Source organism: Carassius auratus, chromosome 19 (assembly GCF_003368295.1).
Source record: "Carassius auratus strain Wakin chromosome 19, ASM336829v1, whole genome shotgun sequence".
NCBI lineage: Eukaryota > Metazoa > Chordata > Actinopteri > Cypriniformes > Cyprinidae > Carassius > Carassius auratus.
In genome coordinates, this window is record NC_039261.1 from 16,256,875 (window position 1) to 16,284,053 (window position 27,179).

A 27,179-nucleotide genomic window follows, 5' to 3' on the forward strand; every position below is an offset into this window, starting at 1 on the left:
CACAGAATTTTTTTAATACACAAATTTCACAATTTGAGTTGATTTACTGAAATAAATTAACTTTGCCACAACATTGTAATTTATTGAGATGCACCTGTAGCATTATAATTATTTCACCCACGGCAAACAGAAACTGCAATGGTGCCACTGCATGTCACACCAAACCTCTCACGGCAGCGTCATCAGCTTGAGATCGGTTTTAGAGACCGTCAATCAATCATACAAATGTGATTATTGGCCAATAGTGATCGGTAGCCGATCAATCGGAGCACCCTTAACCAAGACTACACAATATTGTCAAATGTATGATTTTCACTAAAATGGGCAAATTTATGATTTTTTAACAAACATTGGGATTTAAATGGTTACTGTTAAATGTAAATGTTGGTCTAAAACATTCACTCAATATACAAAAATATATATAAAAAGTGTTTCCTTTCAAAGTCGACACCAGCAAAACTTTCAACTATCAAAAACAACAAAAACCTTGTAATGCATTTAAATCAAGGGGTTTAATTCCTGTCTCCTAAAGTGATACAAGTTGCTTTATTTGATTTAAACAGATTTATTTACATATAAACACTGATCACCACACATACATGGAACATGTTTGAGCTTCAGATATTTCTGAGCTCTTTGTACTTTTTGATGCATGAAAGATTTGGTTGAATTAACATGATGGTGAGTAAATTATCTCTTCTTTGTGTGAAATATCCTTTTAATGTTTCACTGCCAGGGCAAAAAGTAGTTTTATCATGCAATATTAATACATTTGTATTCATTTCATTTAAAAACAGCATTGCTACGTGGTCCAGATAAACCCTTAAGCTTTTATTTTGACAAACATCTGCACTTGTGTACAACTTTCTTATTGAGCTCCTCGTTCCAAATTAAATATCCAACTATCTACACAACTGTCTCATCATGCCATGTTAAATTTTACAGTAACCTGTGGCACCAAAAGCTGAAATGATTGCATCACGAGCCCCTCGTGTGTTTGAAGTATGTGCAGTCAACAACAGAACAGAGCGCCACCCCTTCAGTTTGAGGCAAAGAGAAAATGCAGACTACATTGACCATTTTCTAATTTAGAATATCGTAAAATATTATTTATTCCTGTGATGACAAAGTTGACATTTCAGAATCATTACTCCAGTCTTCAGTTTCAGATAATCCTTCAGAAATCATTCTAAAATGTGAACCTGGACCAAGCTCTTAATTTCTAAAAATAGCCCAAAAAACACTGTATGGGTCAAAATTATTAATTTTTCTTTTATGCCAAAATCATTAGGTTATTAAGTTAAGATCATGTTCCACGAAGATGTTTTGTAAATTTAATTTTGATTAGTTATATGCATTGCTGAGAACTTCATTTGCACAACTTTACAGGCGATTTTTCTCAATATTTAGAAAAAGAATTTTGCACCCTCAGATTCCAGATTTTCAAATAGTTGTATCTAGGCCAAATATTGTCCGATCCTAACAAACCACACATCAATGCAAAGCTTATTTATCCAGTATAATTGACCCAGATGACTGGTTTTGTGATCCATGGTCACATATAGTGATTTGCTTCTCAAGAAATGTTGAAAACAGTTGCTGCTAAATATTTTTGTAAAAACCGTGACTTTCTTCTCTTCTTTACCAGAATCCAAATGCAGGTCCAAACTCTCTCAGATCCCAAAACAAACAACAAACAGTGCAAACATACACTGAAGTACTATCACACAGACAGCAGCATCCCTAAAAAACATTAATACAATTCACAATCTATCACATAAACCTCAGAGCAAACTAACCAATCTAAGAGCAGCATTGTTGACTTCACGGTCTATTGACAAGTCAGTAATGCTCAGCACTCAACACAAGCAATCTGCACTTATGAGCTCTCAGCAGACATGAGCACCGTTATGAGTGCTGCAGCTTTCATGCTTAGCATGCCGCTAATTGATCTTGACACCAATCCAACTGACTGACACACACAGAGAGAGAGAGAAAGAGACGTCTCCCTCTCTACAGCCCCCCAGCAGCTGTTAACAGAGACTGAGAGCGTTCTGTCTTAAACACTGAATGTTTTAGACATCTGATCACAGTTCAACACCACTGCAGCGATCAATCCCCTACTGAAAATCAGAAGACAACCCCTATTTGCTAAATAACAGGACTGTCAAGCTATTACCAGTTTTACGTGAATTAGTAATGCTGGTTAATCAAATAATTCACATATTGGTATTTAAAGAAAAATGTTCCAAATTGAAGACGAGTCAAATACTTTGTGTCCCCCTCTGTACTATTTTAATAGGTTTGTTTACACATGCATTAACCACATTGGCACGCAATCAATACTGTAATGAGAATTAATCACCAGCTATTAATAATGGACATTTACCATAAACGTATCTGATTGTGGTAGTTATATTTTTGTATTAAAATGATAATGTAATGATAATTTTGATCCCTGCTGAAGCTGTTTTTGCTTCAAATGTGTTCTTCCTGGAAGAGCATAAAAATGCTTTCAGAATGATGGTCTGAGTTAGTTTGCTCTCTTTTGTGAAGTCAGCAAAGGTTTCATAACTGTTCTCAAACAGATATTTCAAGAACATCAACATTCTCACTCCGTGTTCATGCTCAAGGCCTGAACTGACAGCTGTTTACAGTTTAACAACAAAAGACTGAAGACATTCGAGCTCAAGCAAAATGAGGTGAATGAATGCTTACCTTTAATCTTCAGTTTGTCACGTTCTTCCTGACTGATGTTCTCACTTGCTGTTAGGTACTCGTGAAACTCTTTAAAGCCAATAGACTGGAATATGCCATGCTGATAGTCCTGACTGCAAACACGGAGGAGAAAACTAAATACCTTATGTATACCAAATTACCATTATTCATGCACAAAGCTGAAGAACAATACTAGATTTTTGCTAAAGTAAATGTAAGTGTTTTTTGTCCACAACAGCACCACAACGCTAGAATGCTCAGGGTTTTCACCAGGGTGTTGCTAAGCAAGTCAAGTCAAGTCTGCTTTATTGTCAATTCTTCCACATGTACAGTACATACCTACAGAGAATCGAAATTGCGTTACTCTCAGACCCCCGGTGCATACAGATAACATTAACATTAAAGCCTAAAAATCTAGATCCAATATAAAATGTTGATACAACTATACAATAAGGGAATGTGTAAAAGAGACATAATAAAATTTAAAATAAAGTTAAATAAAGCAGTGCAAGGCACAGTGCAGATAAATGATTTTTAGTGCAAAAAGAAGCTTATTCAGTCTGATTAAATTGACAAAGGGCTCAAGAGCATTTATTTTATTTAACAGCAATTCAATTCAATTAATTTAAATATGACCTTTATTTGATGTATAACAAATTAGTTTTGGTTTATGTTCAATTATGTATTTTAAGAGCTTGAATTTGAAACACTTCACAGCTGCAAATATATATCATATACAGCTCTGATGAAACAACATACTTCTTTAGTTCTTTAAATAGTTTAAAGTGCTCCCATGGTTTCAGCTATAATTTTCAAATTCATTTCATAATACAAATATACCAAACGCTATTGTAATTAAATGACAAAGCAATTTCTATTAAAAATTTGAATCTATGTTATTGATTGGTTACAGAATAATTTAAATAGCAATATTATAAGTATTAGGCCTTCTGAGCAGACTCGAGGGTGAAATCACATCCAATGTTAAATGGGACCCAATTTTAGATGGAAAAGCGGTCACTGGGTGCATCAGAGCACCAGCCCCTGGGGTAAAAATGAGTCGTCATACAGCTCAAAAAACAGATCAGCCGGTCACAGGGACACAGACAGTGCAGACGGGCCGAGGGGGAGGGGGTCTATTGACTGGACCGAGCGAGAGGGAATGGAAAGGAGAGACAGGCAGAGTCTGACCTTGCTGGCTTGTGACTGCTCTCTGTGTAAGGTGAGAGGGCTGACGGAAGGGCGGCAGATGCAGACAAAAAGAGGAGGAAATGGGGGAGGAAGAGAGTGGGATGACGTGAGGAAAGAGGAGAAAAGTGCTTGGGTTGCATGTTTGCCAATGAAGATGTCTGAGAGGGGAGGTGGGGTGCGATCGGCTGGACAGAGCGCCAGGCGTTCGGCCAGTAATCAGAAGAAGCCACACCCAAAGACACCCAGACACTGCTGTGTCATCAACATCCACACACACAGACACACCGCAGTGCAGTCCGTCCGCCAATATCCCTGCACAACAGAGCATGTGACAGCACTAACAATCAATAATTAATCACCTTTCCTAACAAATATTGTTAGTGCATCAGTAAATACAGACGAAATCACAGGACACAGCATCATGGGCTTCGCTGATGTTCGAATCGCTCCAAGATCCAAAGATTACGGCGTGATCTGCTTTGTCATATCTATAGCCTAATTGGCTAATGCACTAACAGGCACTGCGCCACTGCACGAAGCATGTCTTTGCAGAAATCACCGCTACTAGACTACTGTGTCATTGGTGGATGCTGGTGCTCACTACACTCCTTTACCGGAAATAAAGTCACATTTAAGAAGCCCAAAACAAACCACATGAGCCAACTCGATAAATATAATTGATATATGATAGAGGATTTGAAAAGACAAACCGTTTTGTAGTAAATTTTAACATAAACACACATCTCCGGACAAGTAATGAACACATTTAATTAACTTTTATAACTAATATTCAGCCGAAATGTTGTAAGAACATGTAACCAAACGATGTGTTAAAAGGGTATACAATATCAAATTAAAAAGATGGGTCCAGCCCATATTGTTTATTAATTCCAGTGATGCTGTACGTAATCATGTCACTGGAATTCGAGTGATCACTATCCCAACATGCAGTGAGTCAGGGAACTTACCACTGACCGCACTAGTGTACACAATCTACTGATTCACAAGCTCGGAAGCTAGGGAGCTGATTGAGACGCACCCTAAGTTAAATTATTATGAGTGGTTGCCAGGGGGTTTCTATGTGATTCCTTGGATGTTATATGTGGTTGCATGGGCATTTCCATGCGATTATAAGGGTGTTATAGTGTTAACCAGGGTGTTTCCTTATTATTAATAGGGTCTTATTAGGGGTTGAATGGGCATTTCCATGTCATTCCTAGGCTGTTACGAGTTGTTGCCAGGGTGTTTCCATGTGATTGTTAAGATCGGGACACAACAAGCCAACTTCAAAGAACTAGCAGCAATGAAAACTGACAATGTAGTCACCTCACAACGGCAGCGTCTGGACCAAAAAGCTGCACTTGATAACACCAGATCAACAGACCACAGCTGTATGCAGACTAACACATGCGCTCCCTGCCTGTGTGAGAAGAATTAGCTATGTCTATACTTGCAGCTTTTTTTTACATCAGTGAAGTTAATGAATTTCAGCATTTCAGGTTATGAAAACATTGTCATATTGAAATGCTTAGGTAAGATGACCTAACATCAGAACAGCCTTCTATTTAATACTTTTATTTACTTAGTTTTCATCACTTTCGCTTTAATTCTCCTGCACGGACTCGTTCACAAAACTGAACATCCAATCAGTGTTCTCATTCACACCGACACGATTCAATGTTTAATTGCGCAAACTGCTGCCGACATGAGCCCGACCAGAGCCGGCGAGTGTCCCGGCCTTTAGGATGTTATGAGAGGTTGCATGGGCATGTTAGAGTTTTTTTAAGTGCTTGCTATTAGGCTGTTAAAGAGTGGTTTCCAAAGTGTTTCTACACATTCGTGTTTGGGTGTCATGAGCACATGCCAGGGTTTCATACAATAATTCCCAATTGTCTGAATCTCAAAAGGTGTGGGATAAGTTATGTCTCAAAGCTTATTACGAAAGAGTTGTATAAACCTAACATAAGCAAAAACATCATTAATGTTGATGCTTGGCTTTGAGAAGTATATATAAAAGATAAGCTGTAATGGCCAGGTCATTTTAATGTCATATAAAAGGATATATACACAAGGTTGAGATAGTTAGTCTTCATAAATACAGGACACTCAATGAAATGGCCCTGAATCACAATCTAATGCTAATGTCATGGCAACATCAAATGTTAAGCAGTAGTACAGACCAATAAATTTCATGTTAATTCAAAGTCATACACGTATTAATGCAACCTCTCATAACTTCATGTACTCTTGACATTAATAAAACACATCCGAGTCATTCGACCGGCTTAGTCACATTGCTAATTTAACTGACATCGATGTCAGTTATTGAAAAAGTTTCACTTGTCAAAGCCCTGGATTGCCACCATGGCTGAAGACCAGAACCCCCTCCTGACAAGAACAGCAGGTGATAAACATGCTAGTACTTGTTAACTTGAGGTCTGATCTGCAGAACAGGTTCAGCTGGTGAAACTTCGCTTTCTTGTATTTCTTTGACAGTTGAGGAAAAGAAAAGACAGCTGTGCAGCTTTTGTACCAGGCAGCTTGTGTGAAAAGTTTCACATGGTTCATTCAAAGGTAAACCAAGGATTATGAATACAGAAATCTGACCTCGTTCCAAAACTAAACAGAGGATCTCAAAAATAGAGGTATACAATAGATAGGTTACTGAGCTATATGGGCAAAAATTCATATCTCTGAATTTTTTGGCCAATTTGCGATATACGGTATAATTCGTCTCTGTATTTTCATTTTTTATTTTAAAAAAATCTGTATTTTATATATATATATATATATATATATATATTTAGGGGATGTGCAATTAATCGAAATGGTCATAAATTCATGATTTGAGTGTGCGCGATTTCTAAATTGCTTTATAGCACGATTTTTCGCGGCCAGACCTGCTGCAGAATGCTATCTGATCCAATCAGAATGCAGCGTGCCTAAATGTAATGTGAAAACAAAACCGAACAGACCGGGCAAATGCGTTACTCCAGGTTCACACACACTGTCTGTGAGGAGTATTTTTTCAGAGCCCATGTTAACAGATCAAAGCGTTCACACTGCACATGGTAAAAGATGTGAAAAATGTGAACAGAAAAGGTTAGAAATAGAAAGGTGCAAAATAATTAATACCTAGCACATGAGCATATTTTAAGTGCGCACTCTCTCTCCGGGCGAGAGCAGCGTGTATATGAGCACACGTGTCTGGTTTTGTGACAGAGCAAAGGAAATCTGTGTGCAAGTGGAGAGATTCATGCTTGTGCATTATTTTAACTACAATAATGTGCTCTCGCTGTTGCTTCTGCACCGCATACACATACTGTATATGCACTTCGGATGGAGTACGTGTGAACCTGTATAATGTGAACCTTGAAACCTTTTGAACATTGAAAAATTTGAATAAATGAAAACAAAAGCAGAGTTGTGTTAGGCTACTTTGATTACCTCATTACAGTCACTGCACAGTCAGTGCCATCATAAAAAAATAGACTTAGGCTATTTGTAAGTTTAAAATTGTACATGCCACATTCCTTGTCCAACTAAAAATATTTCCATTGCAAAATTTACATATGGAGAATAACCCTGTGAAATGTAAGTTACACATTCAGGAAGCCCGCATATCTCAAACACATTAAACAGCACGAGTAGCCTGTTGTCTCTGTCAGTGGCACATGCAGCCTTTAAGCACTTTCTCGGCAGCAGATCAGTCTGTGTCCACTGCTTTTATTTTCAGTTGTGCTCGTTATCAGCGACTGTATATCGATATAAACTGTACTGCCTCATACCAAATTGCTTATAAAGAAAATATTGATATATATATCGTACAAACTCTATATAAATGCCAGCCATAATTTGTTGTCAGAAAAGTGTTCAGTTCCAAAAATCATTCACTGAATTTTTTTTTTTTTTAATTCTGATTCACAACAGTGAAATCTACCTGTTCTCTTTGATCTTCTTCTCATTGAAGCGTTGGTGAAAATCTTTGAGCTCGTCAATCAGCCCAAGCGACAACATCTGATCCACACGCTTGTCCAACCTCTCATCTAGAGCTAGAGGAGAGGATGAATGAGGAAATTGAATAAAAGATACTGCATACATTTTAAAGTACCAATCTACAATGAAGCTACCATTCGTTTTGCAGTGGAGCCAGAAGATGCAAGGGTTCTGGAAGCGCAAGGGACCACCAAGACAACCTCCTCCATCCTGTCCTCGCTGCTCCTCCAAAAGACAACTGTGTGGAACTCCAGTGTCCATAAACACCTGCAGACTCCTGTAATCAATCAACTTACCATCAACTTGTGACAAACAACAAAGGTTGAACAATGAAGTTACAGAGGTGCATGGGATTTTTCAAGCTCGTCAGTTCCTCAAAAGGAGCTGATATCAGGAGCACTGTGAAATGTGTGAAATGAAATGATATCAGCAGCACTGCGAACTGTGGGATAGGATCTCTTCCACCAGAGCAACACTGCAGGCGCAGTGGCACACAGGCTGGCATCAATTACGCGAGAACAGTGCTCAGAAGAGGTGCTTATCGGCCCCTTGATACCAATCAAACACCAATTGAGGCATGTGAAATCTGGAGTGTAACACGCTAGGAATCCTGAGCCATCAGCAGTTCTCCCACACAAGTGCAAAAAAATAAATGCAAAAATAGATGCCCAACAAATGCCAAAATGTAACATGGCATGACAATACGATAAGGTTTCTACCCAAGTTCAAGTCAACTCCGCTCCTTTTCTAACAATGCACAAGGGAGAAAAAAACATAAGTATAACAAAAAACGGCATTCACTGAAAGAAGAATAAATGGTAAAGAAATAGAGTGACTGGTATCTAAAAAGCCCAATTAACTTTCACCATTGTGCATTTAAGGAACTTAACGCGATAGTTTGAATTTTAATGCCCCAAAATAAGTACAAATTAAGAAAATAAGTAACTTAAACACTGAATTTATTGCAGTATTACTTTCGAAAACTGGACTACTTTGTATACTATTTTCAGAGACACTGAATTCTAGCAAATACTTTTAAATTATCCCATGCTGATCTGTGATAAAGGTAGAAATAATTACTAAATGGAAATATAATGTCGTTTTTCCTGTGACTGGGACAAGCTTTGTCTCCATGTTTTGTGCTACCACTAAATTACCTTGCAATCTTGCGTGCATCATGAGGGTGCAATATGGCTGCCATGTCAGGATCCACCTCCTTCAACCATCTGTGAAGCTCAGGACCACCCAGTTTCTCAAGCTCTGTCTTGGATTCAGAAGCCACGCCCTTTTCTGACTCACTCCCCTGCTGTAGGGCAGACAGAGGAGGACTCGATTAGAATAGATCTGCCAACAGATGCATAGAACACCTTTTAATATAATTCAGACTTGCTAGCGCTGTTTCAAAATGTAGTGAGCTGCCACATTGTCTACTGCCTTTTAAAGCAGCACTCAAAATATCACAGAATGTCATAAGAGACCAATTTAAAAAGCTCAATATAGGCAGCAACCCGGTGTGCCACACAAATAGTGAGACCAACAATTGGTTCCAATAGTTTTCAATTAGCATGTTGCTAAGCTAACAGCATTATATTTTAATAAAAAGAGTATTTAAAAAACGTTGATCAAATACCATAAAAATGCATTCTGGAATTGTCTTCTCTCTTAAGTTATCTTAAAAGGCAAAATAATTAGGTTTCCTACCTAATGAAACAGGCTTCCTGTGAAAGGCACGCATATGGCATGAAACTGACCATTTCTATTTAAATGAATGTTACTGATCTTCTTGCGAATAATTCAATGGATGAACATCTCATTTTTACTCAAAAGAAATCAAAATTTGTATTCTGGTGACGTATGTCAATCAGTTTCTTTAAAATCCCATCCTTTTTTACAATGGACTGCAAGTTCAAGTCTATATCTGCCTCGATGCGAATCAACCAATACACAGTTCCCACATAATTTTTGTTCTTTTTCGATAATGCATATAACCTGTATGTCAGAAGAAAAGACTGGTCACTACTTTCGTACTGTCATTGTCACTTCAAAATCCTGCCCACGTAGGCAGCACAATAGATTATGGAACAGAGCAATTGTTTACACTCATAAAACAGTAAAATTCACATTTACCCCAGAGTTGATGAGCACATTCCATAAAATGGACTCAATGTAGTAGTTTGTGCCTCCGACAATGATGGGCAGCTTTTGCCGATGATGCATATCCTGTATGTGTGATATTAAGGAAGTCAAACTCCCAGACAATGAAATAATTCTTCAGATTAGGACAGTATAGTTAAAAGCAAGAAATAAATTATGCACAATGATCATATTTGTGAAACCACATTGTTGGGGTGGGCGATATGAGCTTAAATTCATATGATATTTTACACTGTCCAGGCGATATCGATATTATATTGCGATATGAGGGGGAAAAGAAATTACATGCAAAATATTTTAACCTTATATAACTAGAAAAAGTGAGGGCTTGGACATAGACAGTCTTTTTTATTATTATTGTGCCATTGTATTTCCAGTGTGTGTATTTGAGATGGCCAGTGATTCCCAAACTTTTTCTGTCAGAAAACCCCCATTTCTCAAGGCCTCCCACCCCCTTCCTTTTTAAGCCTCTTATGCTCACTAAGGCTACTTTATTGTTATTTTTTTAATGCAGTAAACATTGCATATCATATTCCTAGATCTATAGCAGCTCTAGCAATTGCAACAAAGATTGTAATAAAAGGCATCCAAGAATGCCTCCATGGAGCAATTCAATAACTGCTTCAATAAGAAAAGGAGCATCAGCACTCCCCCTCGATCAAGACGGACAAACACACTCCCGGAAACACTTCCAGGTCACATGCATCAAAATCAAAGCAGCCTGGCCATACACTGTCCACCCCACCCACATCAGTATGTGATCCCTCGGGAGGGAGGTGGAGAAAATGAAAGAAAGGAAGAGAGAAGAGCAAGAAGCAGGAAAGGGGTGGGGACGACATTATTTATCTAATATCCTATCTTGATAGAAAAAGCTCTATGTAGATGGCTCATCACCTGCCACTCCTTATTTCTTGTGCGTGAGTGTCTGAGGTGTCTGCGGCATCGCTCCTCTAGACACTGAGATCCACCCCACCTCCTCACAGCATCTCCCTCAGCTATTAATATCCTCCTCATCTCTCAGCAAACATCTGCAGAAGGCGGGCGGGGAAAACGAGGACAGCGACGCGTCTCGCTCTCCGTCTCTGGTACATGCATTTCCAGTTATGCCTTTGCATTTACTGAAAGAGCATGCCGAGGGAGTACAACCCAGCACCCACTCAGAAAATGCCACAGCCATTCATGTGGCTCGCTGGGAAATGCCACATTCCACAAAAGACGAGAAATTAAAATATTGGGATTTGCATTCAAACAAGGCACCGTCTCTCAAAAGCAGTGTCACTGATGTCAGGGAGGCGATGACATTTTAAAAGAACAATTACTCTGAACGATTATTAAGAAGTTTGCAGATGATATCTTAAAAGGCTGAGTAATGGCCCATTAATTTCATCTGCAGAGACAAAATATAAAGAATTTATATTTAGAAGGGCCTATCAACTAAACATGTTGACTAAATTGATCTCTGCAGCTGTTAATTATGGGGAGTACAGATTGGGCAAAAGTGTCCAACTAGTCACCCAGTCACCTAGTCACAAGGTTTCAGACTATTGAGGAGACTACGGCTGAAACGATTCCTCAAATACCTTGGGTAAGTCTAACACAAAAAAATCGTTGAGGCAAATGATCTGCCTCGAGGCTTCATTTAGTCCATTTACTGTAACTACACACGGAACACAGTGTTTATTATTATTCCCGACACACAACCCGATAAACACTGGACCATAGACTGTATAAAAAAAAAAGCACTGGACATAATTAAGACCATAAATCTGATGAATAAATATGATGGCTAGTTATGATGTCCCTACATTAGCTATGTTTTGTGAAAGACTAAGCGTCATCCATGTTGATTTTCATGTTCTCTGTGACACACACACACACACATTCCCCATACAAAAAAAAAATACCACAAAAAGAAATTTACTTATTAGAACAGATTAATTTCTATAACTGATGTGAACTGACCAGAACACAGAATATGAAAGACATCAAAAACAAATGCCATGTTTAGGTATTATTATTTTTTATTAATATTATTTAGACTTATGCCTTAGTTTTAGTTTGTATCGTTTACCTTTTTAAAATATATATTGATATTTGTATTTGTATTTTGAGTATACCTTGCCAATTAAATGCATTAAATAGGTTTAGCTTTCCCAGTTATTAATCAATGCAATTTCAGCAACAAAAATTTTCATTTTTCTAAAAAGGAAACTCTTGTATATTTAGCATTGCTGTTTAATTAAGAACAATTACTTATCTGATTACTCGATGGAATAATCTGTAGAATACTCGATTACTAAAATAATCGATAGCTGCAGCCCTAAGAGGGGACTAAGGAGTAATTGGCTCCTCAAATGACAAAATAATCATGAAATTACTCGCTGTTCAGTAAGATAGTCAATTGTAAACTTAATTACCATGATTCAAACAGATAAAGACCCATTCACATGGAGAAAGATAACAAAACAATAACTATATAGCATAGGTGGGCGAAATATCTGTTGACCCGAATAACTGTTAGAAATGTCAACCAATAAAGATGCTGCTGTGTGACGTGGTCATGAAAACTTACCATCCGAATGCTTTTTTAAGCATTGCTGTTTAAAAACAAGTGATTTTAAGTGGTTGAAAAGCAATCAGCTGCATAAGAGAACTAATTCTGACTCAATTTCACAGAGTGTGGGAGTATTTAATTTTTTTCCCATTTATATGCCTGGAATGCTTAAATACACACTTGTATGTTTCAAAATGGCCATCTTTGCAAGTATCCTTGTAAACACAGTAATTTAGGTCTTAAGTGAAAGCAAACAGCTGGAAAAGAAAACGTGTAAAAACACATGATCCTGGCAGCTCTTAAAGTGACAGCAGTCTAATATTCCTGCTATCTGTCATTCATGTTAAAAAGACAGAAAATCTCTCACTGCTCTTGACTAAATCACTATTGCAAATTTAATAAGACAACATGTAGATTTAATTTACAGTTTTATTTTCTATCAAATTTTGGTATCAAAGGCCTTATTTAAAGAAATAAATAAATATTTAATTAGTTATATTTATATAGTAGACAGAAGTAGTAAATAGTTCATATATATATATATATATATATATATATATATATATATATATATATATATATATATATATATATATTAGCGCTACTATCCTTGGAGTGAACAAGCCTTGAGACACAAGCGAGGTTTGAGACAGCTGTGTGAATCTTGTGACTGACCCATTAAAAAATGTTTATAAGAGTCACTTGCTCATGAATCAAACACAGACATGGAAAAATGCCTTAAATAATTTAATTCGACCTGGAGTAGTCAGGAATTTCACTATGAAGGGTCGGACATTTCATAAAGGATATTAGAGACAGAGCCTTGTTCCTGAAGTCCACCACAGTATATCCACTAACCAATGGATCCACAAAGCTGATCATGTGATGGGGACACTGGGCTTGCTCCTCCTCTGTAACCTTATTGGTGATGATGTCCAGCCCTTTGTACACCTGCAGTGAGAAACAAACGAGATATAATAAACAAAGCAGCAAGAATACATTTATGCACAGTAGTATGGAGGAATGCAGTAAAGTTTGCGTGCTTCATACACCACATTACTGTTTTGCTTAATTCAACGTGACATGATAACTACATGAATCCTTAAAGGGAATCCTGGTGAGACAAGCAAAACAGGTCACAAGCACTTTTTCACTCCGTCCTAAATAACTATTGTCATGATTCTTTGTGAGGATTGTAGTGTTTGTGTGACTATTGTGTAGCAGCAAAAAGACATGTGTGTGGACCCCAACAGAAAGATGTATTATATTTGATGAGCCTCAATGAAAACATTGGATTCCAGTATACAATGTATCTGAATTTTCAACCCCAGTTATGTGCCATCGGTCTATAAGTAGACACCATAAAGTGTTGTGGTCATTCAAGGAACACGTCAGGGGTGTCAGCAGGGTTTCAAGATCAAGGGCATGCATGCATCACTGTGGCTAAATTCAGAACAGCGTACCGTAACTCCTCTGCCCTTGCGTGCCGATTTCGGCAAGTTAGGAAGAAATGCTCCTGAATTATTAAGATCTTTTCCCCTGTGCTCTCCACAGGACATCCCTGCCAGCGAAATCTTGGTGAGGTGAACGGGGAGAACAGCATAGGAGGAGAGACAGGAATTCAGTCCATTCTTTCCAGAGCAGAATGGGAAACACTAATAAATGGGCGCAGAAGGTCTTAACAATTGCCTCAGTACTTGGCAAGGTACTGCCGTTCTGTTTTTTACTGCCCTAGTAAAATGCCTGTTTTTTGGAGCCAGTCCTCTTGAACTTCAATACTGCGAATTTACAGGCCTCTAACTCTGTGAAATCTTGGAATCAATAACAGCTGTTTTTCGATCTTGAAATAAAACGAAAACACAGAGTTGGGTCGCTAAGCTTGTTAAGATAGACTAACATAGCAAGGACTTTACCAAAAACCACATAAAACTTTCACAAATGCAGAGCCCGAGTACAAAACACAACATTTTTGGTAACTGTAACACTGTTGCCAAAAAACAATGTGGGGAAACTGAAGTTCATCAAGTCCGGACAATACGTTTATTAGTAAAGGTAGGTGTTCATATGTTAATTTCGCATCAAATCCTCATGAGTTACCTATGAAAAGAGCACTAGAAAAACGACGACTGAATCTGAGACTGCAGATACTCAGCTAATAATGTAGCATTATGAGGGATCGATACAGCAAATCACATGGCCTGAGATAGCAGCATGCTGGGAACTCCACAGCTCTGTAGCGAGGGCATTTCAGGTCAGGTGACAGACAAACAAATGAGGATGGTGACAAGTTCTACAGATGATGGAAATGGCACCCGATATGGTGGGTGGAAATTTTAAATATTCATTAAAAAAAAAAGACAGAAAAGAACACTAACTGTGCTACTGACGTTGAAGAAATTGTTGAATGAAGTCATTATTTTTGTTTTCTTTGTGCACAGCGAGTGCGAGAATTATTGTAGCTTCATAAAAGTAAGGTTGAACTGATGTCGACTATTTTAATGACGTCCTTACTACGTATCTGGTCCTTTAGCATGTCAGTTGTGTGGCTGTCTATACAGGGTCAGAAAGCTCTCAGATTTAATCAAAAATATCTTAATTTGTGTTCCGAAGATGAACAAAAATCTTACAGGTTTGGAAATGACATGAGGGAGATTAATTAATGACATAATATTAATTTTGGAGTGAATTATCCCTTTTACATAAAAGCATCAACAGATGAGAGATAGATGAAAATCTACCACAAAGTTCATTTTAACAGTAGGTAGACTGAGTTGGGATCTTAACAGATCCTCTTGCTTTTTTGGCAAAACATGTGAAATGTTTAGTAAGAATATGCACCAAATTATGGTTTCAGAATGTAATTTTAATTATTGAAACAGTTAACATGAGGGAAACCAATCAGTGTTTGTTTATTGCCTCATTCCCCTCATTATTTTCCACAGTAGGAAATGCATACAGTTGCAATAAAGAGGTGGGGAGATAAAGAATCTCAATATACATAAAGGATGCAACACGTACCATCAAGGTTAGATCTGAGAGAAAAACATTGAATTTGACAAAACTAAAATGTCATATAACCAAAAACCAAGAAACCTTGCAACTACCACAGAAAACAAAAACAAAAAATGCATGTGTTCTTCTGAGAGGTTATATAGGGCCCCTAGCATATATGAGCTACCCTCCAGGATAGGACTAAAATTACATAAAAGAGATAATAAATAGGAGGTGGGGGTGCATGTGTGTGGCAAAGTATGAGAGAAGGCCCTGTGAATGCAGACCCTGGTCATGTGGCTCTAATTTGGGGCCATGTTTCTTAAGTGCTGCAGGCATTAGCAGGTTTTGTTCTCTACACCCGTTTGTTACCCTCTTTAATTAGGCTCCGCACAAGCCTCTCATTAGCTGCATTTCCATCCACCTATTTTTATCCACATTTTAGAATATCGCATAAAACACTGGATGGAAACACAAATATGCTCATAAATTCAAAAAATATGCATAAAGAAAAACTTATGCGCACATCTGTGTAGGATGAACTTCTTATCCGATAAGAAAAAATGTGCATAAACTACGATGGAAACACATTATCCAAATAAATTCCTCTATGCACATCGAAAAAAAAAAAATCACGTGACTCTGCGCTATGAGGCAGATCTTGTTCACAGCATCTATATATTGTTATGGTCATTATTTCATCAAAGTATTTTTGTATAACTGTCTTTGACAACTGCATTCCCAACAGCGGCATCCACCTCCGAAAGCACTGACAGCATTTGTGCTTCGTCTGCTCGCTCTGAGGTGCAAGTAATTTATATCATATATGAAAATTATTATATACAGTGGCTTCTCCACAGTTTATCAGGAAGAGGCAATTTTGTTCTCTTTGACTCTTTGGATGGAAACTGTGCTTTATTCGCCTATGTTTTATGTAATATTCCAGTTTTGCGCATATTAATTTGAATCTTTGGATGGAAAGATAGCTACTGATACAGAGCCCACCCTGCGCTCCAGGCTTCAAATGACCAGTGCGCCCCTTATTCGCTCTAGTGGTTTAATTGAAGGCATATTTAATCTGGCACAAATGCATACGTGGCTGTGAGGGACGGAAGTTCAATGTGTCATGCTGGTGTATAACTTGGTGTCAATCATTTTACAAATGAAACTGGAATATTTTGTCCACTGAAAATCTGTGGAGTCATTTTAAATGCCAAATATAAAAGACTGTTTTATGGGGAAACATCTGTAACCGGCTATCGTTTAATGCACATGGTCACAACCCTGCATGTTAGGATATTGTTGGCAAGTTTCTTGCAAAAACTAAATCTCATTCAGAACCAGAATTTCGCTTAAAAAATAATGTAAAAAAATGCCCCATGTTTCACGCAACATTTTTTTGTGCGACCAACTTTAATGAAAGTACAGTTTGTTCGATGTGTTGTTTCAATCATTTTACAGAAGGAACACTGGAACTGGAATATTCTGTTAAAATAAATAAGGGGAGAAACACCTCAATGTTCTGTCGATTATTAAGGAGCATATAAAATGTGTAAATAAAATTATTGCCAACACTTGGCACAAACTTTCTTTGACAAAATTTCCCACAAACAAACAGTTCAAACTGGATGAGATTTTTTGTCAACGGAAAATCTGGGGAAAGATTTAAAGTTTCACTGACTTTTATCTCTTCATATAGACATGTTCAATTTGACTGATTAAGCCATTGAAGTTTCGTTTTTATGATTAGACTTTGTTGCGCTTGCCGCGTTTTGTCTGGTTGACGTCGCAGTGCTGAAGTCCTGCTGTTTGGTCTCATGCCCTTCCATAACTTGAATAGCAGGCATCTAATCCCATGCAGCTGCCTATATGTGTGTGTGTGTGTGTGTGTGTGTCCTAGAGAGCCAGAGTGTCTAATTGAAACTCATTATTAATGAGGACAAATGGTCCACAGAGTGGGAGATAGAAAAAGAGGAGTGGAAACAGGAACAGGACAATTTCACATTTTCCAATTGTAAAAAAAGACAATAACAGCATTTATGAGGTAGTAAGAGTTGCGGCAGGGTGAGAGAATCCAAGCGCTCAGCATACACAAGAACTGAGCAAGAGACGGCTGACACAGTCTTGTGTGTTGTTGACCACAGCCCAACGGGGCGGGGACCATTTTTCTTTGTGTGTGAAGAGAGTGTGTATATATGAGACCCAAAAAAAAGAGAAGGACAGAAAGCAAAGGGAAAAGGGGGTGAATGAGCAAAAAGGGTGTAGTGAATCCAGTGACCCAAACCGCAAACACTCAGACGAGTCCCCAGACAATGGTTTTAGTGTTGTTGAGCTGTTAGAGCCGGCCACGGCTGATCCACACAGCACCTCAGGCCACGCACGAGACAGCTGCTCCCCACTATTCATACAGGGGGAGGGACGGGGAGAAGTGACAGTACCACCAACAGCAAGTCAAGACAATTAACTAAATACCAAGTAACACTTTTGATTATGATAAAAGCTGGAATCCAGAATCACATACTGCCTGAATAAGTACCTCATTTGATGTCAAATCGGCAAAGAGTGTGTTGAGCTACTACACAAAGCAATTAAATGCAAGCTACCTAAATAAACAAAGAGGGAGAAATCTACTTTGGTTATATAGTATAATAAATATTGTAAAATCTCATATATAAGACTAGTAAACAAAGTCTATATTTAAAAAAAAAAATAAATAAATGTACGGATCTATGACATGTTGATGGCAATTAGAACAAATGAGAAGCCTGCATCTGTATTCGAGGTGGAAACTGCAAACTGAGTTTCTCCAACAGTGTACCTCCCACTACACATCTTTAAAGCCCCAATCGTGGAGTCATTCACGCTGCCCCACTCTCCTGCATCTTTCCAAACCGTTCCTCCTCTCCTCCAGGAATGAGTTCGTGAAGCCAAGCTAATAAATCATTCACGATGTCACTCTTTGTCATCGTTTTAGTGCTATCGTGAAGTCATCATTTGGGGAGGCTTTCTGAATCGTGCCGCACTCAACACCCCACCCACAACTAACCCATTTCCGCACCTCGTTTTAGGCTTTTCTAGGAGGACCGAACACGGCGCCAGAGGAGATGATCAATGGGGAATAAATGAGAGACATCACTTCTATTTCTCGCTTCAGTCTGCACCAAGAGACCAGAGCGGGAGTTTAACTGGACATCAGGCCGATCTTGAGCTCTGTCAAGGTTTCTCAGGATGAATGCAGACGTCACAGCGGGCATGTGTTTTGCCGCCAGTCCTAGGCAGCCAGACAGACTGACACAATTGGATTTTCATTCATTCAGCCCAAATTGAATTTAGCTTCTGGTGTGTTTGGCAAAAGGGGGGAAATGGTTCCTACCAAAAGCATTTAGCGCCTGAGCAAACGCAGACAAACTGACTCGCCCCTTCAAAGCAAAAAAGGCCACATTAACCCTTCCCTTGTCTATATCCTTAAATAAGGTTATAAATCATTTGACAGATGTTTACAGTGATAGTTCTGACAAAAATAACAATTATGTCACTATATAATCATGTTGTTTCAAACCTGAATGCTGTTGATTTTTGGCTGTGGAACCAATTATTTATTTTATTTTTTGATAGAGAACCAAGATTTTTTTGTCATTATTTACTATTTGACACCATGCTTTTATGGTGAACCTGGTCACTAAGAACTTATGTTGAATGGAATAGAGCTGCATAAACATTCTTCAAGTTACGTTCTACAGAAGAAATAAGGAGCCTATAAATATATGTCAGCTATAAGAGCCAATAACAAATAGAGAAACTAAACTTGTTAGTATTTTGCCAAAACTATTAAAAATGAAATGTCAAAAATCTAAATTAAAAATAGCTCAAAAGAAATCTCAACAAAATTAAATAGAAATATTAAATAAACAGAGAAAATATTAACCAACAAACTTAAACTTTACTAAGAAGTACTAGGGTACAATAGGTACAACACCTTATCAAAAAGCTCAGGAAAAACGGAGCAGATCATGAGGCCAGCAGAGTATTCAGATCAGGTTGATAAATGATTCTCTTTGAATTACGGTTATCCCGTGAAACAGGAGAGCACGGATAAGTCAAGGCCTGTCATTTGTCATGTGGGGAAAGTTAGTGGAAGAGAGAGAGGCAGAACATTTTTTGAGTCCATTGCCTTTGAAAGCCTTCACATCATGTCATAACGTTAAACAAATTTCAGGTAAATAGTTATTGAGTATGTGAATGGACATTCAAGGCTCTTGCTCTCAGCTGAGAGTCGGTTGAAACTGGTCACCAGGAGAAAAATGGAGATCAAGAGAAAAGAAAACGCTTCTGAGTCAAACTGCATTTCCTAAAGGGCAAATGTCTGCTGGATTCTACTGATAATGAAACATTTGCAAAAGAGAATTTTGATTATGAAAAATCTAATTAAAAGCAAAATTAGGATAAAAACTCTTAAGTGCATCTCAACGTCAGTCTATTCCAGTTTTAAAAAGTCATAAGAAACTACTCACACATTACCTGGGTTCATGGGCCACAGTTTTGGAGCATTACACTGTGAGCAAAGGTCCAATTATTAGAAGTGCTAAAGTTCTTGAGAACCAGTCTGAGAAACGTCTGATACTGTGCCTATGATCCTGAATGATTAGGTCTCTTTGAATTTTTTAAGTGGCTCCCCCACATTTTAGCAGATGTGTAAAGACAGAAAGATTGACATTGATATAGAATATTAAAACATTCATATTGCGTATATTTTTGTTTCTCAGACAATCTTCCAATTGCGGTGTCAAAAATCAGAGAGAAAAAAAGCCCCAAAACAGCCAAACATCTTGTACTCTGTCATATGCTGAATTTGTGCCGTCAACTGACCGAATAAGAAAGAGCTTTGCATTGTACCAATATATAATCTCCCTTTTATTAACTAACATCACCGCATTATAGAGATCCAACGGCTGCACGGTGTTATTAGTTACCATTCATTATAACTGGGCTAAAGTCATTTAGCAGGTCATTGAAGCTCAAATAGATGGCATGGGTGTTTGTACAGGTTGTTGCGGGGTGTCTCATTTTTCTGTTATCCACGTTACCCTTAAACCCTTTGGATTGCTTTTATACTGATCAAAAGCTGACACCAGCAAAGAGTAATATGAATTGGTTCCGCATCAGTGGACACAAACACACACTAAAGGCCATTAATAACCGTTTGCGTTAGGGTCTCCTGGTCTTTCACTCTTGTGAATGGCCCATTAAAAAGACTGCTGGGATCTTGAAGACCTCGTGTGAAAGGCAGGATGCCCTGAGCATCTAAAATCCCTTCTTACTTTTCTCCAGTTACAGCCTTAGTGACCTTGGCCGGGGTTCCCATGAGCAGTTTGTCAACCCAAGGTCCATTGAACCCTGCCCTCTTTGACCCTTCATGTCACAGCTTGCTCCAACAGCAAGAATTCTGGTACCAGACATCAACAAACCATTATTCAAATATTCAATCCTAACCTGACCACAAGAACAATCAGTCGCTCTCTCGGCTTAGTCCCATTCTAGCCCTCCGTACAGTACTGCCATTCAAAATGTAAATAGTCTTCTGTGTAAGCCGGATGGCTGCTGAATGTCCAATGAAAGCATAATAGGCGTGGAGGCACCAATTCAGCACTTCAATAACGGCTTCCCAGTAGCCTGCCCGGAGCAGAACTCAACAAAAAAAGAAAACACAACTCACTCTTGCACAAACATGCATTTACTATCCATGAAAAAATGCAATACTCTTCCATATAGGTCTACAGATAAACCAAGCACACATTTACTTCTGCTGGGTCAATCCAAAGCTCTCATTATGTCTCTCTCATGAAGCGTTACACCAGTGAGGGGTCTTGGAGGAGCCAGCTTGCAGCTCAGTGTGTAAGCAGTGGATGGGACTGCAGTGCAGCACAAGGGGAGGAATTTTATTAGTGTAACCCAATTAACTGCACCAGGTGACAGCCATGCCACTCTCAATAGAGCAATACATCCCCAAGGAGGCCTCATGAGGGAAGGACAACGAAAGGCTCTAATTTTCTATGGAAAATATGAGTAACCGTTGAAATTACAAAAGTCGCCAAGGGGCATTGCTAGAGTATTCTAAAGCATTCAAAATAAGTTTATAAAATAAATGCTGAAATGTAATTAAAACTAAATTTGTTCTGTATGTTTTAGAGTGAAACACAGCACTGTGTTTGTTTATCCATTTATGATCCAGTGTTTTCAGTATCTCAGAATGGCTCTGTTCACAGTTACTCAGCCACACATGGTTTTTGAGGATGGTTTCTGTGTATTTGGGCATCAATCACCTTCCCAAACTTGGAATTAGAAGTGCTTTAAGGTCAATAAAATAAAAAAAAGTTAATAAAATACAAATTTTAGATGCTCCTTGTAGTGTGGTTGTGGTATTCATCAAAATGAAAGCTTAATAGTTTAAAGTTTGAAAATTAAGAATTTATTAGAATATAAGAATTTGAATTTGAAAGTTGTGCTGTTTATTATCATTATTTTTATTACCATATAATGTAAATGCAATTTATTTATTTAACAGTAAAATATTAAATTAGTAATGTTTCAGATCTGTTCATTTTGTAATAATAATAATTATTATTATTATTATCATCATCATCATCATCAAATCATGTTATTATTATTACCGTATTTTTCGGACTATAAGTCGCACCTAAACATCAGTCCAAAAATACGTCATGATGAGGAAAAAAAACAAGTCGCACTGAACTATAAGTCGCATTTATTTATAACCAAGAGAAAACATTACCGTCTACACCCACGAGAGGGTGATCTATATTTTCAGTGGTAGGCTACAGGAGCACTCATAGACAGTAAAAAAAATGGACACAGCGACCCTATTGGATTCAACGGAGACAAGTAAAATCAATTAGAAGCAGGCACTTTCTGGGGGTCGAGTGTATTGCGCAGACACAAACTGAGCTTGAAGACGTAGAGGTCACGTGAGCAACCTGTCGGACAATTTTAAGTCTTCTAATAGCTGTGCCAGGAGAAATCTGAATCACCCACCGAATCTTGCAAACGTTGTTGAACAATTTTGTCCCGTTGCTTCTATCTACTCTCTATGGGCTTCATGTCTCAACGCCCCCACGACTGCCTCATAGACAGTAAAAGATTGCATGCGAGCTTCTCCTCCTGTCCATATGGTAATTTCTCTACTGTGCGACAGAGAGTTGCAGTTTATGATGCAATCGTTAGCCTATTTTTATAAAAACTGCTTCTACGGGGCCACTATGCAAGATACAAGGTAATGGGCTAGTTGCATATCTCCGCCATTTTGGATTTTTGGTCTTGCGAGTGTGTGCGTAGATATTTCCGGTTGTGCTAAACGTCAGTGCAGAGAACCGGAGAAGTCCAAATATTACCTTCTATATGTTTACAGGATTTATAATATCACTTCAATGCAAATAAGATATAAACTGCTATTATCACTATACTATAAATGTTATTTGAGCCAGTGGATTTGAATATCGTATGTTTGGGTCTGGCGAATGAATTAAATACACTAATGTTCACGAGATGAAAGTTTAACTCATGGTGTGTATACACAGCTATATAATGTATTTTGTAATTTATATGTAAATGTACGAATTACTTATTCCTCGAAAACGTTTGCATTATTATTTTTTATATATTAAATATTTACCTCATGAGACGTGGGCTGCGATTTATCTTCAGAAGTATATCCATTTCTCAATTGTTTACATACATCAGTCTGTTTCATCGTTATTTTCACAACATATTTTATTATTTTACACAGAAAAAAATACATGACTAATTTTAATATCTGTTTAATCTGATAATTAATGCAGAAGAATAACAATAAACATGGCTGCTCATAGACAGATAATGATTTATGCTGCAGATCTTTCACAAAACAAATAAACATAGAAAACACATTAATGCAAACAGCGATCTTTTATTTAATGCAAACCTACCATATTACGTTTAATTGAACAGTTATAAATTATGTTATCAGATAAAGTTAATAAAACATGCTTTATCAGAAATCTCTGTGCATTTTGTTTGCCAATCAGAAACATTGATCTTACATAACAGTCAGAACAAAACCAGCTCTTCGAAAATGAAAAGTATTGCATATTTGAGTGGTTTGTGTTTGAAAGAAGAAATCCCTGTGGACCTGACCTGATGCTGATCCACATAATCAAGAGAAGAATAGATGCACGCTTCAAACAAAACAGTCAATGAAGACGAAGAAGATGAGTGACGGGTCCTACGGGCGCGTATTTATAGTCGCGCCGGTAGCGACGTCAGAGGCTGTCGCCGGCCAACACATTGGCGTTTTTCAAAGTATGCTTCAGACACGGGTCACGACGAGGTGTTCCCCATAGTGTCCCTTCAGAGGACGCAGTTCGAAGTTCCCTTGACAGGGAATCATTAATTATAACATCTAGCCAAGTTTCGCATGTAAGTTTCCCTTACAGTCAATGCGAGCATCGCAAGACAGGAAATAAGTATGCACACACTTGCGTCGCTTAAGCTCACCGCACCATCTTGTGCACCTAGCCCATGGGGTATTTTATACATTTTCATGTTTCTTTAGAAATAATGAATGGACAAATTAAGACTTTAAATGCCTCAGATGTAAAGTTATTCGCTATCAAAGTGACGCCAAAATAAATGGGAGTCAATGGAATGCTTAAAGCAGACTGTAGACTGTAATGTTGTCTCTTGGTTCATTTCAAATTCCTTTTGATAAATAAGTCGCACCTGACTATAAGTCGCAGGACCAGCCAAACTATGAAAAAAAAGTGTGACTTGTAGTCCAGAAAATACGGTATTTAGTAAAACATACTGAGTACTGTACCCAAATCTCAATGATATTCTTGTTCCTAGATATGGCTTCGGTCTCTCCTTGAACAGCCTTCTACATTGTGAGTAAATCATTCACTTATGGGACTAAGAAGTTTTTGCTATTTTTGGACCAAAATGTATTTTCGATGCTTCAAAAAATTCTAACTGACCCTCTGATGTCACATGGACTACTTTGATGATGTTTTTCTTACCTTTCTGGACATGGACAGTATACCATACACATAGTTTCAATGGAGGGACTGAGAACTCTCGGACTAAATCTAAAATATCTTATACTGTGTTCCAAAGATGAATAGAGGTCTCACGGGTTTGGAACGACATGAGGGTGAGTCATTAATCACATAATTTTGATTTATGGGTGAACTAACCCTTTAAGGATTAAGGAGTGTGCAATAACAGCATAGATGCTTGGCAAACACAACTAATAAAGTATATACAAAAATGCTTATAAAGAAACTTATACAAAAATGCTAGACACATTTCTAAGGATAGACTTCAAATTTCTAAGGAAAATTACATAAAGCAATCGACATAAGAATACTTTTCCAATGATGTAATCTATGTGCTGGATTGGGCCAAATGTTCACATCCTGAATGGGGCTTTAATGTACGATAAAACTGACCCAAATTCAACAGCAGGAAAGTCCCTTTCTACAGAGAATAATAGGAAAGCCTATATGCAAATGCAGTACCAAACCTTCACTAAGCCAACCCCCTGAGTTCCCAGGACTTTTTTCCCAGGGCCCTGGGAGCACAAATGGGGTCCATGCAGCCAAGGTTTTTTCATCTGTTACTGACTATCGGCACACGGAGGAACTTAAAAGCTACAGTCATATTCAAATATGATTCAAACCTCATATTTCACATATTAAAAATGTAGATTGTTATCCTACACCAGTACTAGGGATGGGTATCATTAACATTCTATCGATATTGATACTTATCAATACTGTTATCAATACAATTTGGTGAAAAAAAAATATGAAGTGGAAAGTTGCTGAAAATTTTAAAAAGATATTTTATTAATGCAGAACTTTAGCAACTGTATTAAAGTTCTTCAATCAAGTGCATTGAGTGATATTTTTCTCTCTGTTTTAGTTTATTAACATTAAAGGATTAGTTCAATTAAAATTTGACATCATTTACTCAAGTTGTTTTAAACCTGAATGAGTTTCAAAAATTATTTTGAAGAATGTGGAAAACTAAACATTAGAGGTCTTCACAGTGCACATGAGACATCGGACTCGGAGAACACCTGGCCGTGATCAGGCACTGCTTGTGTTTTTTGTAACTTGCAACTTGTAAAATTAGGAAAAGAAAAGTGTGAGCCCAAAAAAAGCAATCTCTCTCACTCTCTCTCTCTAACGTTAGAAGCGGAGCGCGCAGACTCAGAGTTAATGCAAGTGCCCGCACGGTAATAATGCTTGCAGGTTTGACACACTTATATTTAATATATTTCAAATCAGCAACACAATCTAAGGTGAACTGTCACAAGAATGTTTTCTATGACGCTCAAATTGGGTTAAACCTATTTTAGGTTGATCCAGCTAGCACACATGTGCAGTCTCCAGCATGTTTCATGTTTCTATGACAACCAGTGAGAGACACTTCGACCGCCAAACCGTGCTTTACATTTTCTCCCATTTTTATAATAATATAATTAAACCGTTTAATCTTAAAGTTATATTGGTCAGATTCAGGCTGGACGCAGAGCAGAGAGCACAGAGATGATAGCAAATAAATAATGTCAGTGGCATTATTATAGTTCAAAAGAGCGAACAGTCTAAGTTATTATGCGAGTTAACTCGAGTCAGAATGTACATGTGCACAGCTGTTTGTGTCCAGCTTTCAAATAATATACGGGTCCGGGTAGGCATTTCTCGGATCTACACGGGTCCGGGTCCAGCTTTTGAAATAATAGACGGATCCGGGTCGGTTCTGTGTAGTACATTACGGGTCTCTTTCGGGGTCGGGCAAAAATTTTTGAACCCGTGAAGACCTCTACTAAACAGTTGCTGGTCCCAAGTAACTTTTCTGGTCACTGTTGGTCCCCACATTCTCCAAAATATCTTCTTTTGTGTTCAGCGTGTCTTTTAGTGTATGGACGCTTCGGGTGTATGCGCTCTGAATGTTAGAACAACACGCAAATGAAACGTTTAACCGGCAAAGCTTTAAAGCACGTGGAAATACTTTTGTGATCGCGAATAAGTCTCATGTAGCACCACTGACAAACATTTAATCTAGAACAGTGTGTGGTAAGTACTGCCACCCCGTATAGAGTACTACGGGGGGGTTATTTACTAAAGTAAAAAGTGTGTGCATTCAAAAGTAATTATAATGCTTGAAATAGCAGCTCCCTGATGCCCAAAATGTATGTACAGTAGTATAATTACTGAACAATATAATTGCGAGCTAAAGTATCGAAATATATTTAAATGTATATTTTTGCTCCCATCTCATATTTCTTCCCTTCATTGTCTATCAGCCCAAACCTATTGTATTGGCCTAATCAAATAAAACATAAAAAAAAGAATTTATTCACTTGTAATTACTTTACATTACCTTTCAAAATGTTCATAATTAGGGCTGCTCCGATCACGATCGGTCTATCGTTATGTGCATCTCTTCAGTTAAGCCAGTTCTCTAATCAGTGGTAAATTCCATCAGGTGCGTGATTTCACATAGAGCAGCTGTTAAC

General features: G+C 37.9%; 1 protein-coding gene across 4 annotated transcripts in view; it reads right to left on the minus strand.

Annotated features, from left to right (window-relative positions):
- The window catches only part of LOC113119571 (tRNA dimethylallyltransferase), a 42,827-nt gene that overhangs the window by 13,731 nt on the left and 1,917 nt on the right, over positions 1-27,179 (minus strand). The window contains exons 2-7 of one of the 4 annotated variants that reach the window (XM_026289148.1): positions 13,472-13,564; positions 10,033-10,125; positions 9,063-9,211; positions 8,040-8,182; positions 7,850-7,961; positions 2,719-2,831 (exon numbers count right to left, since the gene is read on the minus strand). In XM_026289148.1, the coding sequence (XP_026144933.1) occupies positions 2,719-2,831; positions 7,850-7,961; positions 8,040-8,182; positions 9,063-9,211; positions 10,033-10,125; positions 13,472-13,564 (703 nt within the window). Of the gene's footprint in view, positions 1-2,718; positions 2,832-7,849; positions 7,962-8,039; positions 8,183-9,062; positions 9,212-10,032; positions 10,132-10,953; positions 11,272-13,423; positions 13,565-27,179 lie in introns of those variants that run through there. The other 3 variants (XM_026289147.1, XM_026289146.1, XM_026289149.1) reach the window with 3 other exon arrangements.